Raw genomic sequence first — 22,741 nt, 5'->3', positions numbered from 1 at the left:
AAAAGTTCAACAGTTAATCTGTCAAGTGCTTATAATATGAATAGTCGAATTTTTTGTCCCATGAGACCCCCTGAAAAGCCACCTTGATAATATGTACTGTAATGTCTTACTCTATTCTAAAGTGGCAGCAATAGTTCAAAGAAGAAAATGATGAGTTAGGTTTTTTCCATGTTCTATATAATTTGAGTTTTAATGGAACGGAGAACAAAAGGATCAAATGTGGGTGGGTAACTTTCTTACTTTCAAATTAGTTCAGCGAAAGTGCTTGTGACCTTTTTTGATCTGACTGCCACCAATTTATATAACACCAAATAAAGCAGTGATTTGGATGTGAATGAGATTCTCCATTCTTATTTTTATCTCTCTTTTAATTTTCTCTTATAATATAACTTTCAGTTCATCTTCCATGTAAAATTACTAATTAGAATTTGTAGTCTTTGACTACTATATGATATGGAAAGGATATCACAGTAAGCTTCCAAGATGAATAGCAACTCCACTTTTAGCATCCATTTAGTGACTTAATGCATTCATCTATACTTGGCTCTTCAGTTCCAGCATTGAGAAAACAGTGTCACACACATATGTATATAGGAGAGGAGAATTTTGCACCAGTTTCTGTTTACTCCAACGAAGAATAAGAACCGTGCATATGCCGACACTTGATGCTCAGTGTTCTGTGATGGAATTGGAAGTCAAACCTCTTTAAAATAATTGTATTCTACCAATTTAGAAAGGGAATCCTGAGTGCATGTGCAACATTATTTATCTGATTTATTTTGGTTTTTTCCTATTGAAACAATGAATAGTTTAGTCCATTTAATGGCATGAGCAATATTGCTAAGCCACACAAGTCAAAGACCCCCCTTTTCCCAAGTGATAGGTATAACGACTTATGAAGAAGGCAAGGCACAATGTCACATATGGGCATAGATAGATATATGCACGCAAATATACAAGCTTAGCTCTCATAATTTTGGTTGGAATTAATTCCACAATTACAAAATCGATATGTAAGCAGTTATATAAACACATTTTCATGTTATATCTCATTCAATGTGAATTCTCAATATACATCCTAAATATTTTAGACTAAACATATCGAGTGTGACTTCAGACTTGAGTGGCCTGATAGCCGATGACTCAACGTGTATTTGTTTGTGGGATCACCCACCACCACCACCACGCGTTGAAACGAAGCTAACAATTGTAGCTTTCACGTCGATTACAATTTCGTTTTACAAAAGTTACACTGCAAATGTGAGTATCTCTGCAGTGGCGGAGCCACATTGAATTGAGGGGATGCACTTGCATACCCTGACATCAAAAAATTTGCACCTACCTTCTCATAAAATTTTAGCTATGAACCCTCTGAATTAATTTCTTTGCACCGAATGATGAACCCACTCACATTTGCTATTAGTTCAATGGTTCTATGACATTCTTACTCTAACCCATTAGCATTCTTAAAAGTTATGCAGTTCAATTTCATTTGCAGCTGACAATGAATTGTAGTGTCGCATTGTTATTGATATATTATATTCCATTTTTTTAATGGTGTATCAAATTAAATAATGGTAACATTGATAATTTACTCCCACCATCCCTATATTTAAGCACCTTTTGCATTTTCACACTTCTTAAGAAAAGTTGTCAGTGTAATTAATGTGTCTATTTTATGTGTTAATATTACCAAATTATCTTTTGTTTGTATGTGTATCAAATTTGACATTTCATATTTTAAGACAAGTTAGTAGTATTAACTAGGGTATCTTTAGTGTTAACCCTTTGGTTCATAGGGAAGGAGACTCTAGTGATCTGATGTTCAGTCATGAGGTAAATAAAGTCTAATAAAAAATCGTGTTTCATATATAATCGAACTTGGATTCTTTCGAACGGTTCGTTCTTGTATGAAACACATTAATCATTTGAGTTTAATTATTTGGCTAAAAAAAGTGTGTATATATATATATATATTAATTGTGTTAAAAATTTTGCACCCTCTAATCCAGGGTCCTGGATACGCCACTGTATCTCTGTAACACTAAACCAAACACATACTCAATAAATTTAGATACGATGTGATGCCATTTTAAAATTTAGGTTGGACCTAACTCAACTTTTATAAATTCGTTTTGTTAGGTGAATTATACCATATCCCATCTAATCTAGTGTAGGATTTTTAATAAAAACCATGTGCCTGTAAAAATCTTTATCATATGAAAAATGAAATACTAACACCAAATAAACTTTTTGTTGGAAAGTATCTATGATAGACTGATAGTTTTAGGATGGTAGCACATATGGTTGTCGAAAATATTTTAGGCCTACTAGCCTTTTTTTGTTCACTACTGCCAAAATACCATTAATTACCAGAAGCAGGAATAAAGCAGTTTATATTAGTCTATTAGTTAGACTCATTATTGCCAACATACATTATGGTCTCCAAAAGGGTGATTAAGTTAATATTTACTACCTTCGTCCCAATATATAAGACCCTTTTGCTAAAATTACGGAAATTAAGAAAGTGGATATTTATATTAAAGTTGTTTGTAAGTACTATTGTTTTTACAGTTTTATCCTTAAGAGAGAGAGTTAGTTTATGTTTTCCATATGCTATTTATTGTTGATTCAAGAAAAAAGTGTATAATAAATAGGGGCATGTATGTAAAGAAATAATTAATGTAGTTGGAAATAGAAAAGATGTCTTATAAAAAGGGATAATTTTTTTTCTTCAAAAGGTCTTATAATTAAGGACGGAGGTAGTATCTATTTTAATTTAGGGTTAAATTAGTAATGATGTTTCCCTCTCCTTATTGCTAGTGCACCCACTAAGGGCATTCCACATTCAATTCTCTTCTTCTGTAGCCCACTCTACATGCCTGTCTCCATCCATTGACTAAAAAAAGTGATGAAAGCCTAAATATGAGGATCAAAAGCATCATTTCATTTTTAAGTGGTGATTGGTACCACGGAAAATTTTCAAAACTACGAGAAGGATTTAGCAGCTTTCACCACTATGTGAATGTGGTTGATTTTCCATATTGAAGTTAATTGAGATTGACCTTATTAGAATATGAACCATATATATTATTAACATATGATTAAAAATTGACAAGCATATAAGAATATAAAATAAACTATATGGCAATGTTGCAACTTACTTAGAAAGTAGAAAACAAAAGTTGACTTACTAAAAGGTGGACAGAAAACACAAGATGTAATGTCTATCTAATTTTGAGCCATGCAGGGGAAATATTAGTAATGTGCACATGCAAATTAAAATATTGAATTGTTTATCTTTTTCTTAATGCAATTATCATATAGTCCATATATAGAATAGTATAGTTGACTTACCCAAGTGTTGTGACAAGTTATTGCATTTCATCATCACTCTGTTGTTATTGGGTGGGGTGCACCATGACAAGGGCACTCTCTCTAATCTATTAGCCAAGTTTAAAAAGGGGTGCCCCTACATTCATTTTCCTGCCAAGTCATTTATATTCATTTTAGCTTCTCATAAAGAGAGGAACAAAAATACACATAACTCTTCATTGCATATACTTGCCATGGAACACAAAATCAAGACTTTCCTTTTAGTCATCCTCTTGGTTTTCATTCATTTTCCTTTATCTTCAGGTAAACAAATTTTTACTTGATATAAGTGGTTTAAGTTTTGTAGAGATTAATTCAACTCGTGTAACATTTTTTTTTTTTTTTTTGCTCTTTTAGGATTGGCTGAAGGATTCAGAGAAAATATGCATCCTACTACTAATAACTTTCTTTACAAGGTACCTTACTATCTTTTTTTATTTAGTTTTAAATGGTAAACATTAATGAAGCTAATTGAAGGCCAAAATACTTAAGATCAACATAAAAAATAAAAAATAATGATGAATATAGATGGAGCTACATTGAAGCAAATGCTAATATTTGCTTAGATTTACTAATGTGATATATCCCATATAATTCCAACAATAATGTTTACAAATAAATTAAAAATTGTCCTATAAAAAAATTTGTAATCTTTTTTTGATTTATTTCAACTTAGTATTTGATGATTAGATCTTAATTTTTTTTTTTAACTAACAAGTACTTTGGTATTGAATGAAGGATGATATAAAGATGAACTCGAGGAAGCTATTGTCTCATGCTTTTGTGTTGGATTATGATGAAGCAGGACCCAACCCAAAGCATTCAAAGAAACCTGGCAAGGGTCGTTAAACACCTTAACAACTAATTACTAATCATATTCATATAATAATATAATAAAACTATATACTAGTATAATATTATGTCTTTCCCCTCAAAATGTTTTGTTCATGTAAGAGGAGACATGGTATGATTATTATATAGACAATCGAGTTAGTTTCTTCACCGGAGCCACTACTTGTGTGTATTGTAACTTATGAGGTATTAAATAAATAAAGTATGGACAATTAGACCATTATATATATTGCAAGAAAATTGAGGATAAAGTCTACCATTGGACTTTCTTATTACTTGGAATAAAACTTGATCTAATCAAAATAATAAAATTCATTGGTATTTTATAGTAACATAACATGTAGTCATTGAGATTATCCCACGAAAGGAGATCAGAGACTGCAGAAATAAATAGCCACATAAATTAGTTAATACATATTCCCTTTTTGGTACTGAGTGCTGACTTCAGTGCATCATTTTATTTTCCAATTTTTAACCTCAAATCTTACATATATTATGCATTGTCCTTATCAAAATGTAAATAAATCTTCTAAAATACAATTCATTGTTTTTCAATATTTAGTGTGTGTAGCGTGTGAGTTCTCCCTCAAAATATTTAACGCATTCTTTGTTACAACAAACTTTGAAGAAGCACCTAAGTTTTGTCCTTAAAAAAATATATCGGTGTTGTTAATATTATGTTTGAATGTGGTGAGAAACATTGGTGATATCATTGTTCCTTAAAAAAAATCATTGTTCCTTCACCAATTTCTTCAAACCTTTCTTCACCTTAAGGTAACCATTTCCAGCCACCGCCCCCTAAAACCACCAGGATGTGGGTCAACCTTCTAATCACTCAACTTATGAACCTCTTCATTCAACTATCTAACCAATCTTATAATCTGTCTATTTGCTATCAATTATTTGTTAGTTTATTCGCTATCGACTATAAATTACCTTGTCTTATCTGCTATTAATTCATCCAATTTATATCATTTAACTTATTCACTATATCCCATCAAAAATATAACTTATTCATTATCTACTATTTTTTAGAAAAGAGAAGCTTATTCTTCAAAAGTCGTCACTTACATGAAAAAGAAAGAGTAACGATACATTGATCACCCTATATGGCACACTCTCCATTCTGCACCCCCATGTGGAGAGAGGATAAAAGGGAAGAGAAGTAAAAAATAAAAAATGCCACATAGAATGATATATGAGTGACGTGAGGAAAAAAGGTTGTCAACCCATAATTATCCAAAAAGAAAATAGACTAAGCTTTTTAATATAAATTCTGCAATTGGCTTATATTATACTAAACGAGGCAATTATCTAGGTGGGTTGTGAACTGCCTAATCAGACCATTCAAAGGTCAACCAAAGCTAGTTTCGGAGCTATTTCTGGGCATAAGTGAACCACTAGCCATCCAAAAAAAATCATAGAGGGTACCCTAAAAAAATCAAGGATTGCATTGAAGCAAGCATAACCAAGCTCTTAGATTATGGATTGTTGATTTGTGGTTGGTAAAGAATCGTTGAGGAAACACTAAAACATTTGAAGATGCATGACATGATATGCTTGTGGATATCAAAGAAATTCAAGAAAAATCATAAAAAAATTTATGAAAATGTTGACCAAAAACCCATCATCCTGAGTGAGAAAGATATTATAAAGGATTGTTTTGGGGTAACCTCGTTCTACTACAATGGTTATGCAAACAAAGATTATTATCTTTTTCAATTGTATATTCCAAACCTTCAGATTTTAGTGTTAAAAGGTGACTTCAAATTATAATAATTTTTATCATTTGAAGGAATAAAAGGACTCAAGGTGTTAAAGCTTAACCATTTTTGGAATCACGAGATACCATTAGCTATGAGATCTTATTTTTTTCAATTAAACTAGTCTTTTTTGAAGCCATTTTTGTGTTTCTTTTTATATAATTTAGTAAATGTAAACCAACTTATCTTGTTTGCCCACTCTCTAATTAATCTTATTGGTTGTTTCTATTTTTCTAGCTTCTACTTCACATCAACATTTGAAGTTTCTGAAATTAGTCTAAGATTATATGATACTTTTTATCCAAAATGATTTTGAAAACTGAAAGAAATTATGTAAAGAGAAATCAGTTCGAAAGTTGATAAAGAAATAATCGATTAAGATTGTCATTTCCATATCTACGATTGGATTAGAGTTGCATTTCATTGTTTGAGTTATTTCGTGATCAATATTTGGTGGTACACATCTCTCGAATGTGTCTATGCAATATCGTATTGGACTATTAATGAATTTTTAAGTTATTTTTTATTTATTCATTTAAATCAGTTATTGATATAGTAAAGTGTTTGATTGTTATTGTTGAGAAATGACTCAAAATTGTGATGCTGTGAAAGCTGAAAATCGTGGCGCGATTTTCAGAGGCGTGGCGCGATTTTGCTGGCAGAATGGATGGTTTCTGCTGAAGCAAATCGTGGCACGATTTTGTGCAGTGTGACACGATTTCTAGATAAGGACGTTGTACCTTGGGTCGTACACAATGAACCGTGGCACGATTTTGGCTGGCGCGACGCGATTTTGACAGATCTATCACACTATTTAAGCACTCTATGACCCATTTTGGTGAAAAAAGCTTGGTGAATCTCATGGAAACCAAAGGAGATAACTTTTAGGTTTTTAGATACTAAAGGTTGAGGGTCTTTGGGTGAGGTTCAAAGCTTCAAGATGTGAATCTTAGAGAACCAAAAGAGGGGGCTCTTGGGAAAAGGGTTGGTGCCTTTTGGGAAGATTCATGGGGTTGGGAAACACATGAGTGGAGACTCATTTGTGAGCAACTTGAGTGAGTCTTATGAAACCAAAAGAGAAGATCTTTATGAAATCAAAGCTAAGGGTTGGTTCTCTTTTAGCGGTTAGATTCTAGAGTTGGGAAATAATTGTAAACACCTTGGGAGAGTGAAAATTCATGAGTGTCTTGTTCATTGGTGAGATTGGGAAAATGGGTAGAAATTAGGGTTGTTTTTTGTGAGCTTGTCTAAGCTAATTTCTTGTAACCCATTTTGTATCTCTTTGTAAGAACTCATTATAGTGGATTGGAGACATCAATCTCTCCTCCAGAGTAGGTCATTGTTGGACCAAACTGGGTGAACATTTATTGGTGTTGTTATTTTTTTCTCTACTTTCTTTATCTTGTTTATCCTTTGGTTAGATTGTGGTTTTGCTATGCACTTGGTTTATGGACTAGGTCTATATTGTTGTTGTTGCTTGTGATTTACTTTTGGTTGTTGGTTGCCATTGATACTTGCTCCACGAATCTAAATTTCATTGATGTGAGGTTTGAAATTTGAGACCCAATTCACAACAGTTATGATAAAGTTCAAATAATTCAAAAAAGCATGTTTTACAACGATTATTCTAGGAGGAGCTATGGTAAGTACTGCTTTTGATAGCACAGTCATATGGTCGCTATTAAATGTAATCCAATAATCATCACAAACCTACGACTGCTCTTGGTAGGAAAGAAGCTACGAAATGTAAACTTTTGATAACACACAAAAAGCGCTGTAATAGGTCACCTGTTCACAATATTTTCCCTCCATTTCTATTTAAGTGTTATTTGAGTTCAAATTAAGCTTTTTTATTTAACTTTCATTTTAATAGATTAAGTGTCTAATTTATCAATTATACTATTTCTTAATTACTTTTATTTACTCTTTTAAAAGAAATTTTGTTTTTTGTTATATCAGACTTTAAACAAATTATGATTTTTGATTAATGTGAAATAAATTTTATTTTGCTTTACTATTATTAAAAATATGTGTATAATATTTAGACAATTGACAATTGTTTGTTATAAAAAAGAAATAAAGTGTGCAAAAAAATAGGAATTTGTGGGAGAGGGAAAATAACTAGCAATTGTTTGTTATGAGTGAATGCGTGTGCAAAAATATATGAATTTATTGCTAGATTAAAATGAGGATATAATAGGAAAAAAACTCAAAAATTCACTTCCTTAATTTGATGTTCCTATTCTAAAACGAGACTTTAAAAATGGATGAAGTAGGAGTTTTTATCGTGCTATAAAGGGTATAAATAAGTGCTATAATTGTTTTGGTATAAGGAGATATACTCTCTGAATAACATTATTTTTACAAAAGCAAAACGATATTCATTCATTCAAATTGATAGAATACATCAGAGATAATAACATCATTAATATCGCTAAAAATATAAAGGGTGAAACTACGAACAAACTCACATCACCAATGTTAATAGCATGCAACAACAAAATGCCTACAAATAATACGATAAAATCAAAACCACCATAATACCAATGTTTTTGGATCTGCAACATTGACATTCAAATCATTGATTGAATTTGTAAATGATTGATTGAAGTTGATCTTTCAATAGGAACAAACGAACATCACAACAAGACGCGAAATCAAACAATACCGCACAAGACGACGAACAACACAATGTCGCACTCATACGATGAAATCACGAAAAAAACACAATAAAATTTTATGAAATTAAAGAAAAAGGTAAGGAACAAGTCTGGGTGTACAACATCCTAAAACATGAAAATAAAAATGCAACTTTAGAGGATCGAGAATGATCCAAAATATTTCAAGTGAAACTACCACCATGACCCAAGTTGGCAAGGAGATCGACACAACTGTTGACTTTTATGTAAATATGATATGATGGAGAGGTACATGCAAGTCCGGATCACGAAGAAGGTGAATCACTTCATTAAGAAGATGACTAAGAGAAGCAGTAGCACAAAAGTCATTGTTGACAAAACTAAGCACAATCTCCGAGTCAACAAAAAGACAGGGAATAAGGAGTTGACGCGCATGCTTCAATTTTTAACATATTTAGATATATTATTTTGTTAGGGAATATTTAAATATATTATTATGAATTAAAATTGTAATAAAAATATGATATTCACTAAAATAACATGTAAAATATATAAATAGATTTTAATCTCATCGTTTTATGAGTGTAATTAGTATGTTCAGTCATTGTACATTTATTTTACACATACATTTAATGATGTGTTACGAAATCAATCAATGAATATTCATCTTTTTTTGGTGGTGGCTAGGGTTTGAACCCCGGACCTTGCATATATTATGCATTGTCCAAACCAACTGAGATGAGCTCACAAGGACGAATCAATCAACGAATATGACAACTCAGGTGTTTTTATATTCACTAGCGAAAGACGGGGCACTCTGCTCTTTTTATTGCGCTAACGTTTGAAAATTTTGAACGGTGTTTATTTTTTTATGAAATTTTGATTTTGATTAAAACTAAAAAATATATAAATTTTCGTTGTTTTCAAGTTATAAAAAAACAAACTAATCACGATTATCTATTTCAACGACATCGACAATAACACAATATAAAAATAAAAAAATAATAATGACACGAACAACAATTTTATTATAGAAAAAAGTTGTTTAAGGGTATAATTGAAATGATGAAAAAGTAAATATAAATATATTTATCTAGTTTGTTACACTTTTTAAATAATAAAGGAAAAAAATATATATATTCATACCGTGTTTGTTTTAATATTTAAATTTATTTTTATCTATTTGTTACATGTGTTATTTGTATTGAAATTTGAGAGTATTTTTGGAAAGAAAAATCTAGTCCAAAAGTGATGAAGTGGGTAGTTTTGTTTATATATAGTATAGATTAGTTGGCGTGGCAACAAATTATTAAATGCATTTGTAAAATAATTGTAAACCGATAAAATATACTGATTAAATTTTTTTATTTATTATTCAGTTAGTCTATTAAATAATTAAATTATTTATTATAATACAAAATTTTATTGTGACAGAATATATAGTATTTATGGTCATAAAAGGAAAAAAAAATAATATTTACGGGTCAAGTCTCGAATCAGAAGATCTCTTTTCCTTATTACCCGAGGTTAACACAAACAAATATTTCATCTTTACTTAGATTAACCGATGGGTCAGGTCGTGAAGTTTTTGACCAAGTCGGATCTTTTCGGTCCAACCTATTTCCAACCCTAATCGGCATAAGATTACTATTTATTTACTATTATTGGCTGTTTTTTTTAACTCGTACCCAAAGCTTGCGATTGTAACCGGTGTTACAATTGTGCCACTCTCTTTGCTTCTCACTCACTCGCTCACTCCTTCCTTAGCTGCGATCTCTTCTACGATTTCAGCCCTAATTTCAGGTACCGTCGTTCGTTATTCCAATACACTCTTCCCGTTTTCGTTCTTCACGTCAAATTTTATTTTTATGTTGTTTCTATTTTTTTATAATGAAGTTTTAATTATGCGGTTTAGTTTTTCATTCAACGGTGCTTCAATACGTTAGTTTATTCTTTGTTTCCATTATGGTCGATTTGAATTTTTTCTGTATTGAGTTCGATTGATTTATAATCGGTTTGTTTGATTCCATTCATTCACTTCGATGTTAAGTTTTCATTTTTCTGATGATTTATAATCCATTTACGTTGATGATTTTCAAAGCTTTTGCTTTGAATCAGTGAAGTAAACAATAGGTGTTAAACAAAATAGGGAGAGAAAGCAACCTACTGACCTAGGAATAGAAATAGTTTATGTACGGTCAAAATAAATAATTTTCTTTGTTGAAACTGAAAAGAAAGCGAATTCCCTCATTTAGAAAACCGTGATTAACACACAGTTTATACAGTCAAGTCTGTATTCTAATTTTATATCCTGCATGCTTAACTACCAATTTGCTTGGTTTTCTAATTTATTGTTAATAGGTGTTATCAATAGGGAAAAACTCGAGTAATCTTTGACACATATGAACTATCTGCCATTAAATAACATTCTTGTTTGTTATACTTTGAGAAATTCAATTTTAACTTGTATATAATATTTGCAGTTCATCTTTTTCCTGGTTCGGTTCGTACCACAGTCATATGACGGTCTTTTCGTTTCATTTTTCTGCTTAATTTATCACGAGTTTAATTTTCATACACTGTCGGCTCATTGCAATCATCCATATATGTCATTTTAGATTTAGTTAGGATAAAGTCAAATGTTTTGAATGATTTGACGATTATGATTTATTGATAGTGTAAAATTTGTTTACGCCGCCGGTTCATTTAAGTCAAATCCTAGTATATTGCTGCATGGCAGCCATCTTTATATATTGCTTTGTTTCTGTCAACTTTCTGGCCAATTGGTTAATCTCTAAATCTGTTATTTACTAATAAAATAATTGCCTCTTCAATAGACTCATTATCTTGCTGCTTTTTTTTTTTATTCTTTTTTTTTTTTTTTTTTACTTTAAAGTGGAATATTAAGCTGATTGTTTTGTGCCCTTAGGTATAGCATAGTGATGGAAGTTACTCAAGCACTTTTGAATGCTCAATCCATTGATGGGACTATACGTAAGCATGCTGAAGAAAATCTGCAGCAATTTCAGGAGCAAAACCTTCCTGGTTTCTTGGTCTCTCTTTCTGGAGAGTTAGCAAGTGAAGATAAACCAGTTGATAGCCGAAAGTTGGCAGGTTTAATACTTAAAAATGCATTGGACGCCAAGGATGAAAACAGAAAGTGGGAATTGGTTCAAAGATGGTTGTCATTGGACACTGCAGCAAAGGCCCAGGTTAAGGCATGCTTGCTCCAAACACTCTCCTCTCTTGTACTTGATGCTCGGTCTACCGCAACTCAAGTTGTTGCTAAAATTGCTGGAATTGAGCTTCCTCAGAAACAGTGGCCTGAGCTGATAGGATCACTATTATCAAATATTCACCAAGTTCCAGCTCATGTCAAGCAAGCAACTTTGGAAACTCTGGGGTATTTGTGTGAGGAAGTCTCTCACGAGGTTGTTGATAAAGACCAAGTAGATAAAATTCTTACTGCTGTAGTTCAAGGTATGAACTCATCTGAAAGTAATGATGTCAGACTTGCTGCTACTGGGGCATTATATAATGCTCTTGGATTTGCACATGCTAATTTTAGCAATAAAGAGGAGTGTGAATGTATCATGACAGTTGTGTGTGAGACAACTATGTCTCCCGAAGTGAAGATACGGCAGGCGGCTTTTGAATGCTTGGTCTCAATTGCTGCTATGTATTATGTAAAATTGGAACCGCACATCCAGGTTATATATAACCTCACATCAAATGCTATTAGGAGCGATCAGGAGCCTGTTGCTCTCCAAGCCATTGAATTCTGGAGTACGATTTGTGATGAGGAGACTGATATCTTGGAAAATCATGTGGGGGATACCAGTGGGGACTCTGATATACATTGTTTTTACTTCATTAAGCAAGCCCTTCCTGCACTCATCCCTCTGCTGTTGGAAACATTACTTAAACAAGAAGAAGATCAAGATCTGGATGAAGATACATGGAATATTGCAATGGCGGGCAGTACATGCCTTGGTTTAGTTGCTCTTACTAGCAGAGACGATATTGTGCCACTAGTAATTCCCTTCATTGAGGAGAATATTACCAAACCAGATTGGAGACAGAGGGAGGCAGCCACCAATGCATTTGGCTCTATCTTGGAGGGGCCTTCCCCAGACAAATTAGCACCTCTCATTAATCATGCTCTACCATTTATGCTCAATGCTCTAGTGAAGGATCCAAGCAATCATGTTAGAGGCACCACTGCTTGGACTTTGGGACGAATGTTTGAATTTCTTCACAGTTCAATTGTTGGCACAACTATCATTAATGAGGAAAATGCCCAACAAATCATTACAATTCTCCTTCAGAGCATGAAGGATGTCCCTAATGTTGCTGAGAAAGCCTGTGGAGCTCTGTATTTTCTAGCACAGGGTTATGAGGATGTGGGACTAACATCTCCGATAACTCCCTTTTTCAAGGACATTGTTCAAGCCCTTCTCACTGTTACCCTCAGAGAGGATGCTACGGAATCAAGGTTAAGAGCTTCAGCATATGAAACATTGAACGAAGTAGTAAGATGTTCAACAGATGAAACAGCTCCTTTGGTATTACAACTAGTTTCTGTCATCATGATGGAGCTGCACAAATGTCTTGAAGTACAAAATCTTTCATCTGATGAAAGAGATAAACATAGTGAACTTATAGGCCTTCTTTGTGGGTGCTTGACTGTAATTATTCAAAAGCTAGGGTCTTCAGAACCTACCAAATATGTTTTCTTGCAGTATGCTGATCAGATAATGGGACTATTCATCTGGGTCTTTGCTTGTAGAAATGCCACTGCCCATGAGGAGGCCATGCTAGCTATTGGAGCCCTTGCCTATGCGATAGGCCCTGATTTTGCTAAATACCTGCCGGAATTTTACAAGTTTCTGGAGATTGACCTTCAGAATTTTGAGGAGTACCAAGTTTGTGCCGTAACTGTTGGTGTAGTAGGCGACATATGCAGGGCATTGGAGGATAAAATACTGCCTTGCTGTGATGGGATTATGACACAGCTTCTCAAAAATTTGTCAAGTGATAACTTGCACCGTTCTGTGAAGCCCCCCTTGTTTTCATGCATTGGTGATATAGCACTAGCTATAGGAGACAACTTCGATAAGTACTTAATGTATTCCATGAACACACTACAAATTGCTGCAGAGATAGCCGCCCACACGTCAGGCTTTGACTTGGAAATGATTGATTACATCAACTCTTTGAGAAATGGGATATTAGAGGCATATTCTGGGATCTTCCAAGGGTTTAAGAATTCATCTAAAACTCAGCTCTTGATTCCTTATGCACCCCACATCCTGCAGTTCTTGGATAGCATATACATGGAAAAAGACATGTGAGAAAGCAAAAGAGTTAATTTTCCAATTTATTTTTTCTTTGTTATATATTAATTGTTTTAGTGACTTCATTGACTTTTCTTACTGCAGGGATGATGTTGTTATGAAAACAGCTATTGGAGTCCTTGGAGATCTAACTGATACACTTGGAAGCACTGTCGGTTCTTTAATTCAACAGTCTTTGTCAAGCAAGGAATTTTTAAATGAATGTTTGACCTCAGACGATTGTTTGATTAAAGAATCTGCTGAATGGGCCAAGTTGGCTATCAATCGCGTTATATCTGTTTGAGGTTCATCTCAGTTAGCATATCATGTGTCATAAACTACTTGCATGCATTTGGGTGTGTCGTGGGGTTGCATGTGTCAAATTGTCTCCATGGTCAGACAACGGAAGGTATCTAACTGTTTGAGGTTCATCTCAGTTGGCATATCCTTTGTCATAAACCACTTGCATGCATTTGGGTGTGTCGTGGGGTTGCATGTGTCAAATTGTCTCCACGGTCAGACAACGGAAGGTATCTGTTGGAGGGTCTTCAAGTTGTCGCTAACTCATGCATCATGTCCAATGTGTTACTGACCTTTGCATGAGCACCATTAAGTCCAGTGCGTTGAAGTATGCATCACTGACTTTTGCATGAGCACCGTTAAGTCCTGTAAGAAGTTGGTGGCGCGATTACAAATGTGGGTTTAGCTCTTCATGAGGAGTGTAAATTGAATGCTTGAGCCACTGTGGGGAGGTAACTGATTCATGACTGAGAAACTACTCTACCCCGGATGCTGAGTTTGAAGTTAAGATAAGCCCGTTCTATGCTAAAAATGGTTCCTGGTCTGGTTGTGGGTTATTGGAATAGATGAACTCCCAGGGTTGAACTGGCTTTCATCATCACCACCCAAGTTATTTGTTTCTAGATATTCTCAGACCCAGGGTCGGAGTTTATTCTCTTCCTTTCTGAGTCATTTTTTTTTCATCAGCTCAGTTTTTCTACATATAATTGTTTTTCTATTCTCGGAGTCATTTGTGATTGTTGACCCTGGATGGGAAAAGTTACTTCCTACTTGTATTATGCATCTCTGTTTTGATGTCAGTCGGTTTCTGAGGTCAAAATCATTTTATTCCTGTGGATTGGTACAAAAGCTGGTCGTATATTTTGATGGTGGATTGCTGTTTCTCTTGTTGGAAGGCATTCGTCTGGGTTGTACTTGATATCTTTACTTTTGTTCAATAAAAGTCCGTGAATTTTGGTTTGCAAGGGCATTTTTCCATGTGTCCTGTATACCTTATTATGGTTTGGTGGTATTGTTTTTTTGAGATTTGGGATAAAATAAAGTTGGTTAATTTTTTGTTTACAGTTTTCGTTTGGATACTATCCTGTTTTCATTTTCTTGAATTTAAATGTTGATTTGCACATGCTTTAATGTTATGAACTGAACTGGAATGTTACAAAGTCAGATAATGTACCAATAAAATATGAAACGAAATTCATTAGTAATTCATACGTTTCTATTTACTATTATCATAAAAAAAATGCGTTACTGGAAGCAAATTGGAAAAGATCCAAATCCAAAATCTGTGTGATCTAGTTGAAAATATAGATTGGATAATGACAATTAACTTATTTTTTAGATTGGATAATCAAATTAGTCACGTAGCCTCTGCTTTTTGGATGCAGTTTGTAATGCAATTCACACTGTACTTTTTCTAACGATGATATAACGGGTAGAAAGACACATTATTCAGTTGACAAATATCAACATCAAAGAAAGTTAAACTTGGCTTTCCAATTCCTGTTGCTGACACATCTTTTCATAAAGAACTTGAATAGAATAATTAATAATTTCAAACAGGGGGCATTATTTCGTGTGTTATTGGATTCATGATCATCAGACTTTTATATTCCTTAATTTTGGTATCAAATACAACAATTATGTTCAAAACTAATCTACCCTGCTTGCCTAATTTTGCATATGAGAGCATCATCCAAGTTAGTGAAATTAGAACAACCTTTTGATTGAATGGGGATCCGGTTAAAAAAGTCGTAAATACAACAAATCTCTGAGAGTTACTTTCACCTCCCAAAGTTTTCTCAAGAGTTACACCTCTTGAGACTCAACTCACTTAAATTTTATTTCATCAAAAAGAAATAGAAGACTTCGGCAATAAAATCATCTAGAAAAGCCAAATTTTATCATGCAGCTCAAATAAAAACAAATAGACAATTAAGGCAGAAGGTATAAAGTAGAGTTTTGGTCATGAGTCATGCTATATGGCATTTGATGGTAACAACATAGTAGGATCCTTTAAAGTCAAAATCAGTATTTGAATCAGCTTATTTATATATTGTAAATAAATTGTCAAAACATTTAAAAGAAAATATCAGGATATTTTCTAAACCAAGTAGATTCTACTAAGATGTGTGACATGTACACTAAATATTATACAGGCAGAAAGTAAAGAAGTATGCATCTGGTTATTTACATGACTAGTATGTTATTGATCTATAAAGAAAGCTGTGATGAAAACCAGATTCCAATAGACACAATTCCAACGGTGGCTAGGGCTTGGACTAGCTCAAATGTGACATTTTGTTGCTGCAGTGGTACACTCTTCCAGTCTGTCTTCCTGCAAGCACTCAATATAAGACACATGGTAATTAATGTAAAAATAAAAAAAATTATTAACAAAATATATGTTTTCTATACATGTGACCATAGCACTTCTGTGCAACATGTTCTAGTTTTTCATATTTGTTTAATCCTAAACCTTTGGACCACATTAATGCTCTAGTGATATGATAATCCATACTTAACTTTTACTAGTATCTAGCAAGAACTTCCATGACCAGATTACGAGTTTTATTAAATGCTAGTCCCAGTTTTTTTTCCTTTTTACAAAGGCATAGGGGTAGCCAATTATAGAACCTAATCGCTGAAGTCCAAAGTCAATTATATACATGCCAAAATACATACCCTAGATCGGCAATTATAATGCTGACGTTATCCTGCGTACGTTGGTCCTGCAGAGTGTATCATAATGGATTACTAAAACTGTATAAGTTCATGATAATAACGGCTTCATAATTTATTAAAACTTACCAGAACGACTTGTGCAAGGGATTCACAAGCTAGCTGAAATATGAACAGTCAGCTATTATTACTGCTGCTTCAATGGTTTATCAATACGAATTAAAATGCCTCAAATATAAAGTCTTAGGCATACCTGTGTGTTTCCATGTTTTCGTAGTTGATCCCTCACAAAAGAAACTGCATCTGAGCTGCAAGGGTAGCAAGATTGTGAAGGTAATTCTCTGCAGAACCCAAAAAAGAAGGGTAGCAGAAATGATTTTGGGGATCATAAAATAGACCTGCTCATGTAATCCCATAAGCCATCGGATGCTAACACTATAAATTCTGCATCTGAGCCAAGAGTTACTTGATAAATATCAGGGCGTGCAACAACCAAGTCATCTTTGAACTGTACACTGGTCAAAAGAAATGATTATATTAAAACTTAAATTAGTTAAAAGCTCAATTTTAATATAATACAACACGCAATTTTAATGCATGTTATAAGATATACATAAGATTACCTACCGAGAAATGAACTTTTCTGTCCATCTTCCTTCTTGAGCTCCTTTTTGTAGCATCCTTTTCACACGCAAAAGGTAGATAACACTTAGGAAGCATTTTGACAGGAGTAGAAGATATTAACAATTTAGAATAAATAAATTCCTTTATACTAGAAGGAATGATTTAGAGATTAAGGAATGTACTCGATCTTCTTTGTTTTGAATCGCATGTCCCCGAATGCACGAGATACAGCAATATCTCCGCAAATCCTACCGTTGGTAATCTAGAGAAAAGGCAGTACACATTTGAGTAATCATCAGCCATGCAACGTGCTTTCATTATATAGAACGGCAACAACGTTCATTTCAAAAATGGTCCAAAATTGCACCATCAAGGTAAATAAAATAAAAATTATGAAAACAAAAGACACTGCCAACCCAATTAAAAGAATGATCTTCAATAAAGTGTAATTTGAAGCTTATACTATAAACTAAGTGAGAAAATGAGCTCCTAAATATCAATGAAATTCAAAATGAGCACCTAATTTGTAGTTGGATATTAGCTTTGATTTCATGATTTTGTTTTGGGAGCATCTGTCCAGACTGTCCTATTTTATTAGGATTGTGTTTTTAGAGATAGGTTTGGTCTATGAAACTATAGTTTATGTTTGTTTTTTCTTTTTGCTTTTGTTTTAGTTTGGTCCAGTCCCCTCAACTGTTTTTGTTATTTCTTTTCCTTTCTTTTTTAACAATATTGGACAGGTGCTTTTAAACTTATCAAATTTACCTAAAGAGGATTTGAATCCCCAATAACCCTCTTCTCCACACTTTGTAAACGTGATTTTTGCTCCTAGACTCTTTAAAACCAAAAAAATTGACCAAACTCAATGAGCATATAAAAAATGAAGGAACAAGGAAAACACACCCATCCACCTGCTTCTCTGATTCTTTTGATTTCTTGAAGAGAGGCCTTGTTGCTCCCGTATGGACGGTGAGGACTAGTTAGCAATTCTGGTTTTCCAGATCTGCATAAAACCTACATGAATAAAATTGATTAAATAGAAATCATGTGATTTTGATGACATTCAATCCCCTAGATATCCTAAATGATAAATATCATAAAATTGCTTAAATATAAAGAAGTAGCCCTAGTCAGATGTATGATTTATGAGTTGTAGATACTTCAAAAAATGGAAAAGTATCGGTGTCCAACACTATCCAATATTGATAATGTCTGATACTTCCCGAAATGTAACAAGGTAGTATACAGTAATACTTTTAATTATCTTCAAAAATATTTTCATAGATACTTCTGAGAAACATTTTCAATACTTCTTACCAACTTAAGACACAAATGTCATTTGGATACGACACATCTTCGATACATTACTACCTAAGAATACAAAATTGGTTTTGTGACACATTCATGGTAGAAAGAATATTCTTTCTACTATGAACATTGTGCATGTTTTATGAGAGGCACAATAAGGATGGATTATAATACATACCACAGATGAGTCACCAATATGCGAAATTAGCAGCTTATTATTTCCTAGGAATATGGCAGTTGCTGTAGCACCTGATTCATCCTCCTCCTCCCCTTTCATTTCAAGCCTTTAAAAACAAAATACTGTCTAAAGTCTAAACCTTCAATGTAATCATAACACATCTAGAATCATTTGGAAACTATTGAATTAGACACATTTTATGTATTAGCTGGCTTACCATTTTAACAACCTCATGTCAGCTTTAACAAATGCCTTCTTTAATGCTTCTTCAACAGCTTTGAAATCTTTCTCAAGCAATAGTAACCCACCTTGTAGAGCTTCAAGACACTCCTTGTATAGCTCATCCCTGTAGTTGGCACTTGGCACAGTAAATCAACAATTTAGATCATCCATGTAATTATCGTGTGAATTGCTCTTATGGCCGAGAATTTCAAATTTGATGTTAAATGTAGTTCAGTAAAACCATAAATGTGTTTGGTTATTATAAGATAAAAATCAGCTTGTGTTTGGTTTAAAATTTACGCTAAGCTTAGGACCTTTTTTGATTGACTTATATGTGTTTATCTTAGGGGCATAAACTCTTGTGAGATAGAAGTTTGGAAGAGATTATGGAAACATCTTATGACATGTATGTAAGCTGCTTTTAGCTTATTTTCATAAGTGGTATATGATACATAAGTGCTTATGTTATAAACTTTTAAATAAGTTGGTTATCCAAACAAATTATACCGGCTTTCATAATAAACAAACATTGAAAGATAACTGACTTCACTTAATCAAATCAAATTTACAAAATCAATACAAAGTTATTTTGATCAAAAGCTAAACCCGAACACACATAATTAATTAAGGTAGAATTGAATATAGCTAAGACCTGAGGAACTGGACAGAAGCAAAACCTCCATGGCCATCAAACACAGCAGCGAAAGAGAAACCTTGGAGAGTATTTGGCCTAAGAACAATATCATCTTCCATTTCTTCACGTGGACCCTGCAAAGATACTGATCCCCATCTAATAGGAGGAGAGTCTGTCAATGATGAAGGTGCATCAATGGCTATGGAAGAACAGAAACGCTTTCTTCTGTTGTTAATGAAGATATTTCTGTTTGTGTTTATGTAATTGGAAGAGGTGGAGTGTTTATGGAGCTTGGTTAAGAGGAATCTTTGTGTGTGTGGTGTTGACAACGCCATCACCTAAAGCTTTCAAGTTTTGAAGTTGAAGCTAAAGATGAAGGGTTCTCACTTCTCTCAGTTCAGAATTCAGATACTGAAGAAACTGAGTTAGATAAGTGAGTTAATACAAGCCTCTAACTGATTTCAACGGATTGGATTCTCTGTGGTAAGATGAGATTCTCTCCTGCCTTTATTAACCTTAAATTTTGGTTCTAAATTATCACTCTCAATCCAATTTAATACTATTTAAAACATACTCCCTTTTAACCAAAAGCACGGAGGTTAAAAGAAGTTGATGAAATAATCAATTTGTTTGAATGCACACATTTTTGTAAAATCTTACTATTTAGTGTACTAAGGACACTCGTTAGCATTTTTCATATAAGTAAATGGATCACGTTACTAATGAATGTTAGTTGAGGTGTAATGATTTAAAGTTATTATTGAATCTGATTTAATAGTTTTATTAGTTGTTGGGTTGGACAGATAGAATGTTTATTAGTTATTTTTATTGAGAGTATAGAGTGATGAGTATAGGCAAAACTCATTTAAATAACTAAAAGTAGAGAACTATGTTGTGGATGCCGACTCACCCATACTACCCTTTAGTGGTCAAAGTATAATATATGCTTTTCAACTGTAAGAAAGGTTAGGGGTTCGATCAGATCTAGTTTGGCCGATCCCGGAGACAACAAGCTAGCTTGCTTTTGAATCCAAAAACTAAACTATCTAAAAAAGATTTAAGTGGCGCAAAACATACTTTTGGTTCTTAAGCTCACTGAATAGATAATTCAAATCATTGCTGCGTCTACGCTACTGGGAAAGAGGAATTATATAAGAGAATTGTTGATGACACATTGCATAAGGCTGAGGCACACAAGTAATTTACGTTTTTGCTTCCTCGGCAGTTAACTGTCGAAGAATTTAAAGACCGGCTGCAATTAACTGCCGAGGAAAACCTCGGGAGTTAATTGTCGAAAAATATGTTATAAGAACAGAACAGACATAAGAGTTTCTAAAACTCCATTGTTGTGTTTTTTATTCTCCTTGGTGCGATTTTGAGCAATTTGAAGTCATTCCAAATCAATTTCAATCACAAAAACAAGTAAGTTTTTTTAATCCTATTGCATTGTTGTTTTGTGGCCAAATTGTTTGTTTTTTTTTTGTTAAATTTCAATTACATAGGTTCGATTATATAGGTTTTATTGATTTTATGATTTAATGATATGTTAGGATAGTTTAGGTTAGAATGGTTAGGTTTTGCCAAAGTGCAATTTAATTTCCATCTTCTTTGTTGATTTTTATCTATTGTTACGGTGTTAATACGATACAATTTCCATTTGCAATGTTATACAATTATTACTTCATTTTTTTTAACAAAGATTCTTTGATTTTATTTTTTTATGATTATTCTCAATAAAAATAATGAACAAAACAATAATTAAAACATAATAATTTCATTGAAAGTATTTAAAAAAAAAAAAAAAGTTCAAGGACTAATACCAAAGTGCATGGACTAATATCAAAAAATGTTGAAAGTGCAGGGACTAATGATATTTTTAAGTAAAAAAAATAATGAATAAAATAATAATTAAAAATTGATTTTTTTTTGTTTTTTTGTGTGCCACGTGGCGTGTCATGATTGGGCCACGTGACACACCGTTAGTTTTGGTTTTTTTTTTTAACGGAAGGACTAAAGCCAAAAGTTTTAGAAAGTGCAGGGACCAATGCCAAACAAAAAAAAGCGTAGGGACCAATACCAAAACTGGGCGAAAGTGCAAGGACTAAACACACATTTAAGCCTTAAATCTACCGTGAATTCAACTAATTAAAATTGCGTAATGAATAAATAAATTCGAAAAGTGAATAAATAAGATAATTATTGTTCCATTCAAAACAAAATATATGTTATCACATTACATTGCATTACATTACATTCCGGAATGTACCTTCCAACTGCAACAATCATCTTACCACTGAATGAGACAAATTCAAACTTGTTAAACAGCATAACTCCAGCATCCGATGAGCATCTTGAATGACGGTATTCAAGTGTCAAAAGAATGAGGAGCATTCCTTGACACTTGAATACCATTGTTCAAGATGCACATCGCATGCTGGATTTCTGCCGTTTAACAAGTTTGAATTGCCCCATTCAGAGGAAAACAACGTTGGAGTTGGACGTTTGAAACCTCCCAACTACAACAATTGTGTTACCTTTGAATGGGGTAAATTCAAACTTGTCAAGCAGTAGGACTCCAATATTCGACCGGCATTCCCAATGTTCCATTCAAAAGATTAAATTCTTGTTAAGTTGGGGTTAAATGACGGTATTCAAATGTCAAAAGAATGAGGTCCATTCGTTGACACTTCAATACCTTCATTTAAACCAGCCTAACAAGAATTTAATCTTTTAACAGAAACAATGGGAATGTCGGTCGAATATTGGAGACCTTCCGTTTGGCAAGTTTGAATTACCCCATTCAAAGGAAGACAATTGTTGTAGCTAAAAAG

At 33.3% G+C, this 22,741-nt stretch overlaps 3 protein-coding genes across 4 annotated transcripts; 2 read left to right on the top strand and 1 right to left on the bottom strand.

Annotated features, from left to right (window-relative positions):
* The first annotated feature begins 3,478 nt into the window (after positions 1-3,478).
* On the top strand, positions 3,479-4,450 carry LOC25491132 (uncharacterized). The gene is made up of 3 exons (XM_013605977.3): positions 3,479-3,639; positions 3,733-3,791; positions 4,114-4,450. Exons 1-3 carry the CDS (start codon positions 3,570-3,572, stop codon positions 4,222-4,224), a joined length of 240 nt encoding a protein of 79 aa, XP_013461431.1. The 5' UTR covers positions 3,479-3,569; the 3' UTR covers positions 4,225-4,450.
* Positions 4,451-10,313: 5,863 nt separating this feature from the next.
* LOC25491131 (importin subunit beta-1) lies at positions 10,314-15,344 on the top strand (the record flags this gene model as incomplete). The annotated part of the gene is made up of 3 exons (XM_039832094.1): positions 10,314-10,432; positions 11,559-13,979; positions 14,071-15,344. Coding segments are annotated over 3 exons (2,739 nt in total), but the record flags the coding sequence as incomplete, so codon positions are not given.
* Positions 15,345-16,294: 950 nt separating this feature from the next.
* LOC25491130 (protein phosphatase 2C 57) lies at positions 16,295-20,429 on the bottom strand. 2 transcript variants are annotated; one of them, XM_024777681.2, is made up of 11 exons: positions 19,929-20,429; positions 19,272-19,412; positions 19,055-19,160; positions 18,472-18,582; positions 17,751-17,830; positions 17,572-17,625; positions 17,343-17,459; positions 17,198-17,252; positions 17,074-17,106; positions 16,948-16,994; positions 16,295-16,600 (listed from the first exon to the last, which is right to left on the bottom strand). In XM_024777681.2, exons 1-11 carry the CDS (start codon positions 20,243-20,245, stop codon positions 16,477-16,479), a joined length of 1,185 nt encoding a protein of 394 aa, XP_024633449.1. In that variant the 5' UTR covers positions 20,246-20,429; the 3' UTR covers positions 16,295-16,476. The 2 variants fall into 2 exon arrangements, with proteins under 2 accessions (XP_024633449.1, XP_013461429.1); XM_013605975.3 differs by having other exon boundaries at positions 19,272-19,400; positions 19,929-20,424.
* Between the last annotated feature and the right edge of the window lie 2,312 nt (positions 20,430-22,741).

This window comes from Medicago truncatula, chromosome 3 (genome assembly GCF_003473485.1).
Source record: "Medicago truncatula cultivar Jemalong A17 chromosome 3, MtrunA17r5.0-ANR, whole genome shotgun sequence".
NCBI lineage: Eukaryota > Viridiplantae > Streptophyta > Magnoliopsida > Fabales > Fabaceae > Medicago > Medicago truncatula.
The sequence above is the reverse complement of the archived record's forward strand: the minus strand, read 5'-3'. Positions and strand labels throughout refer to the sequence as shown.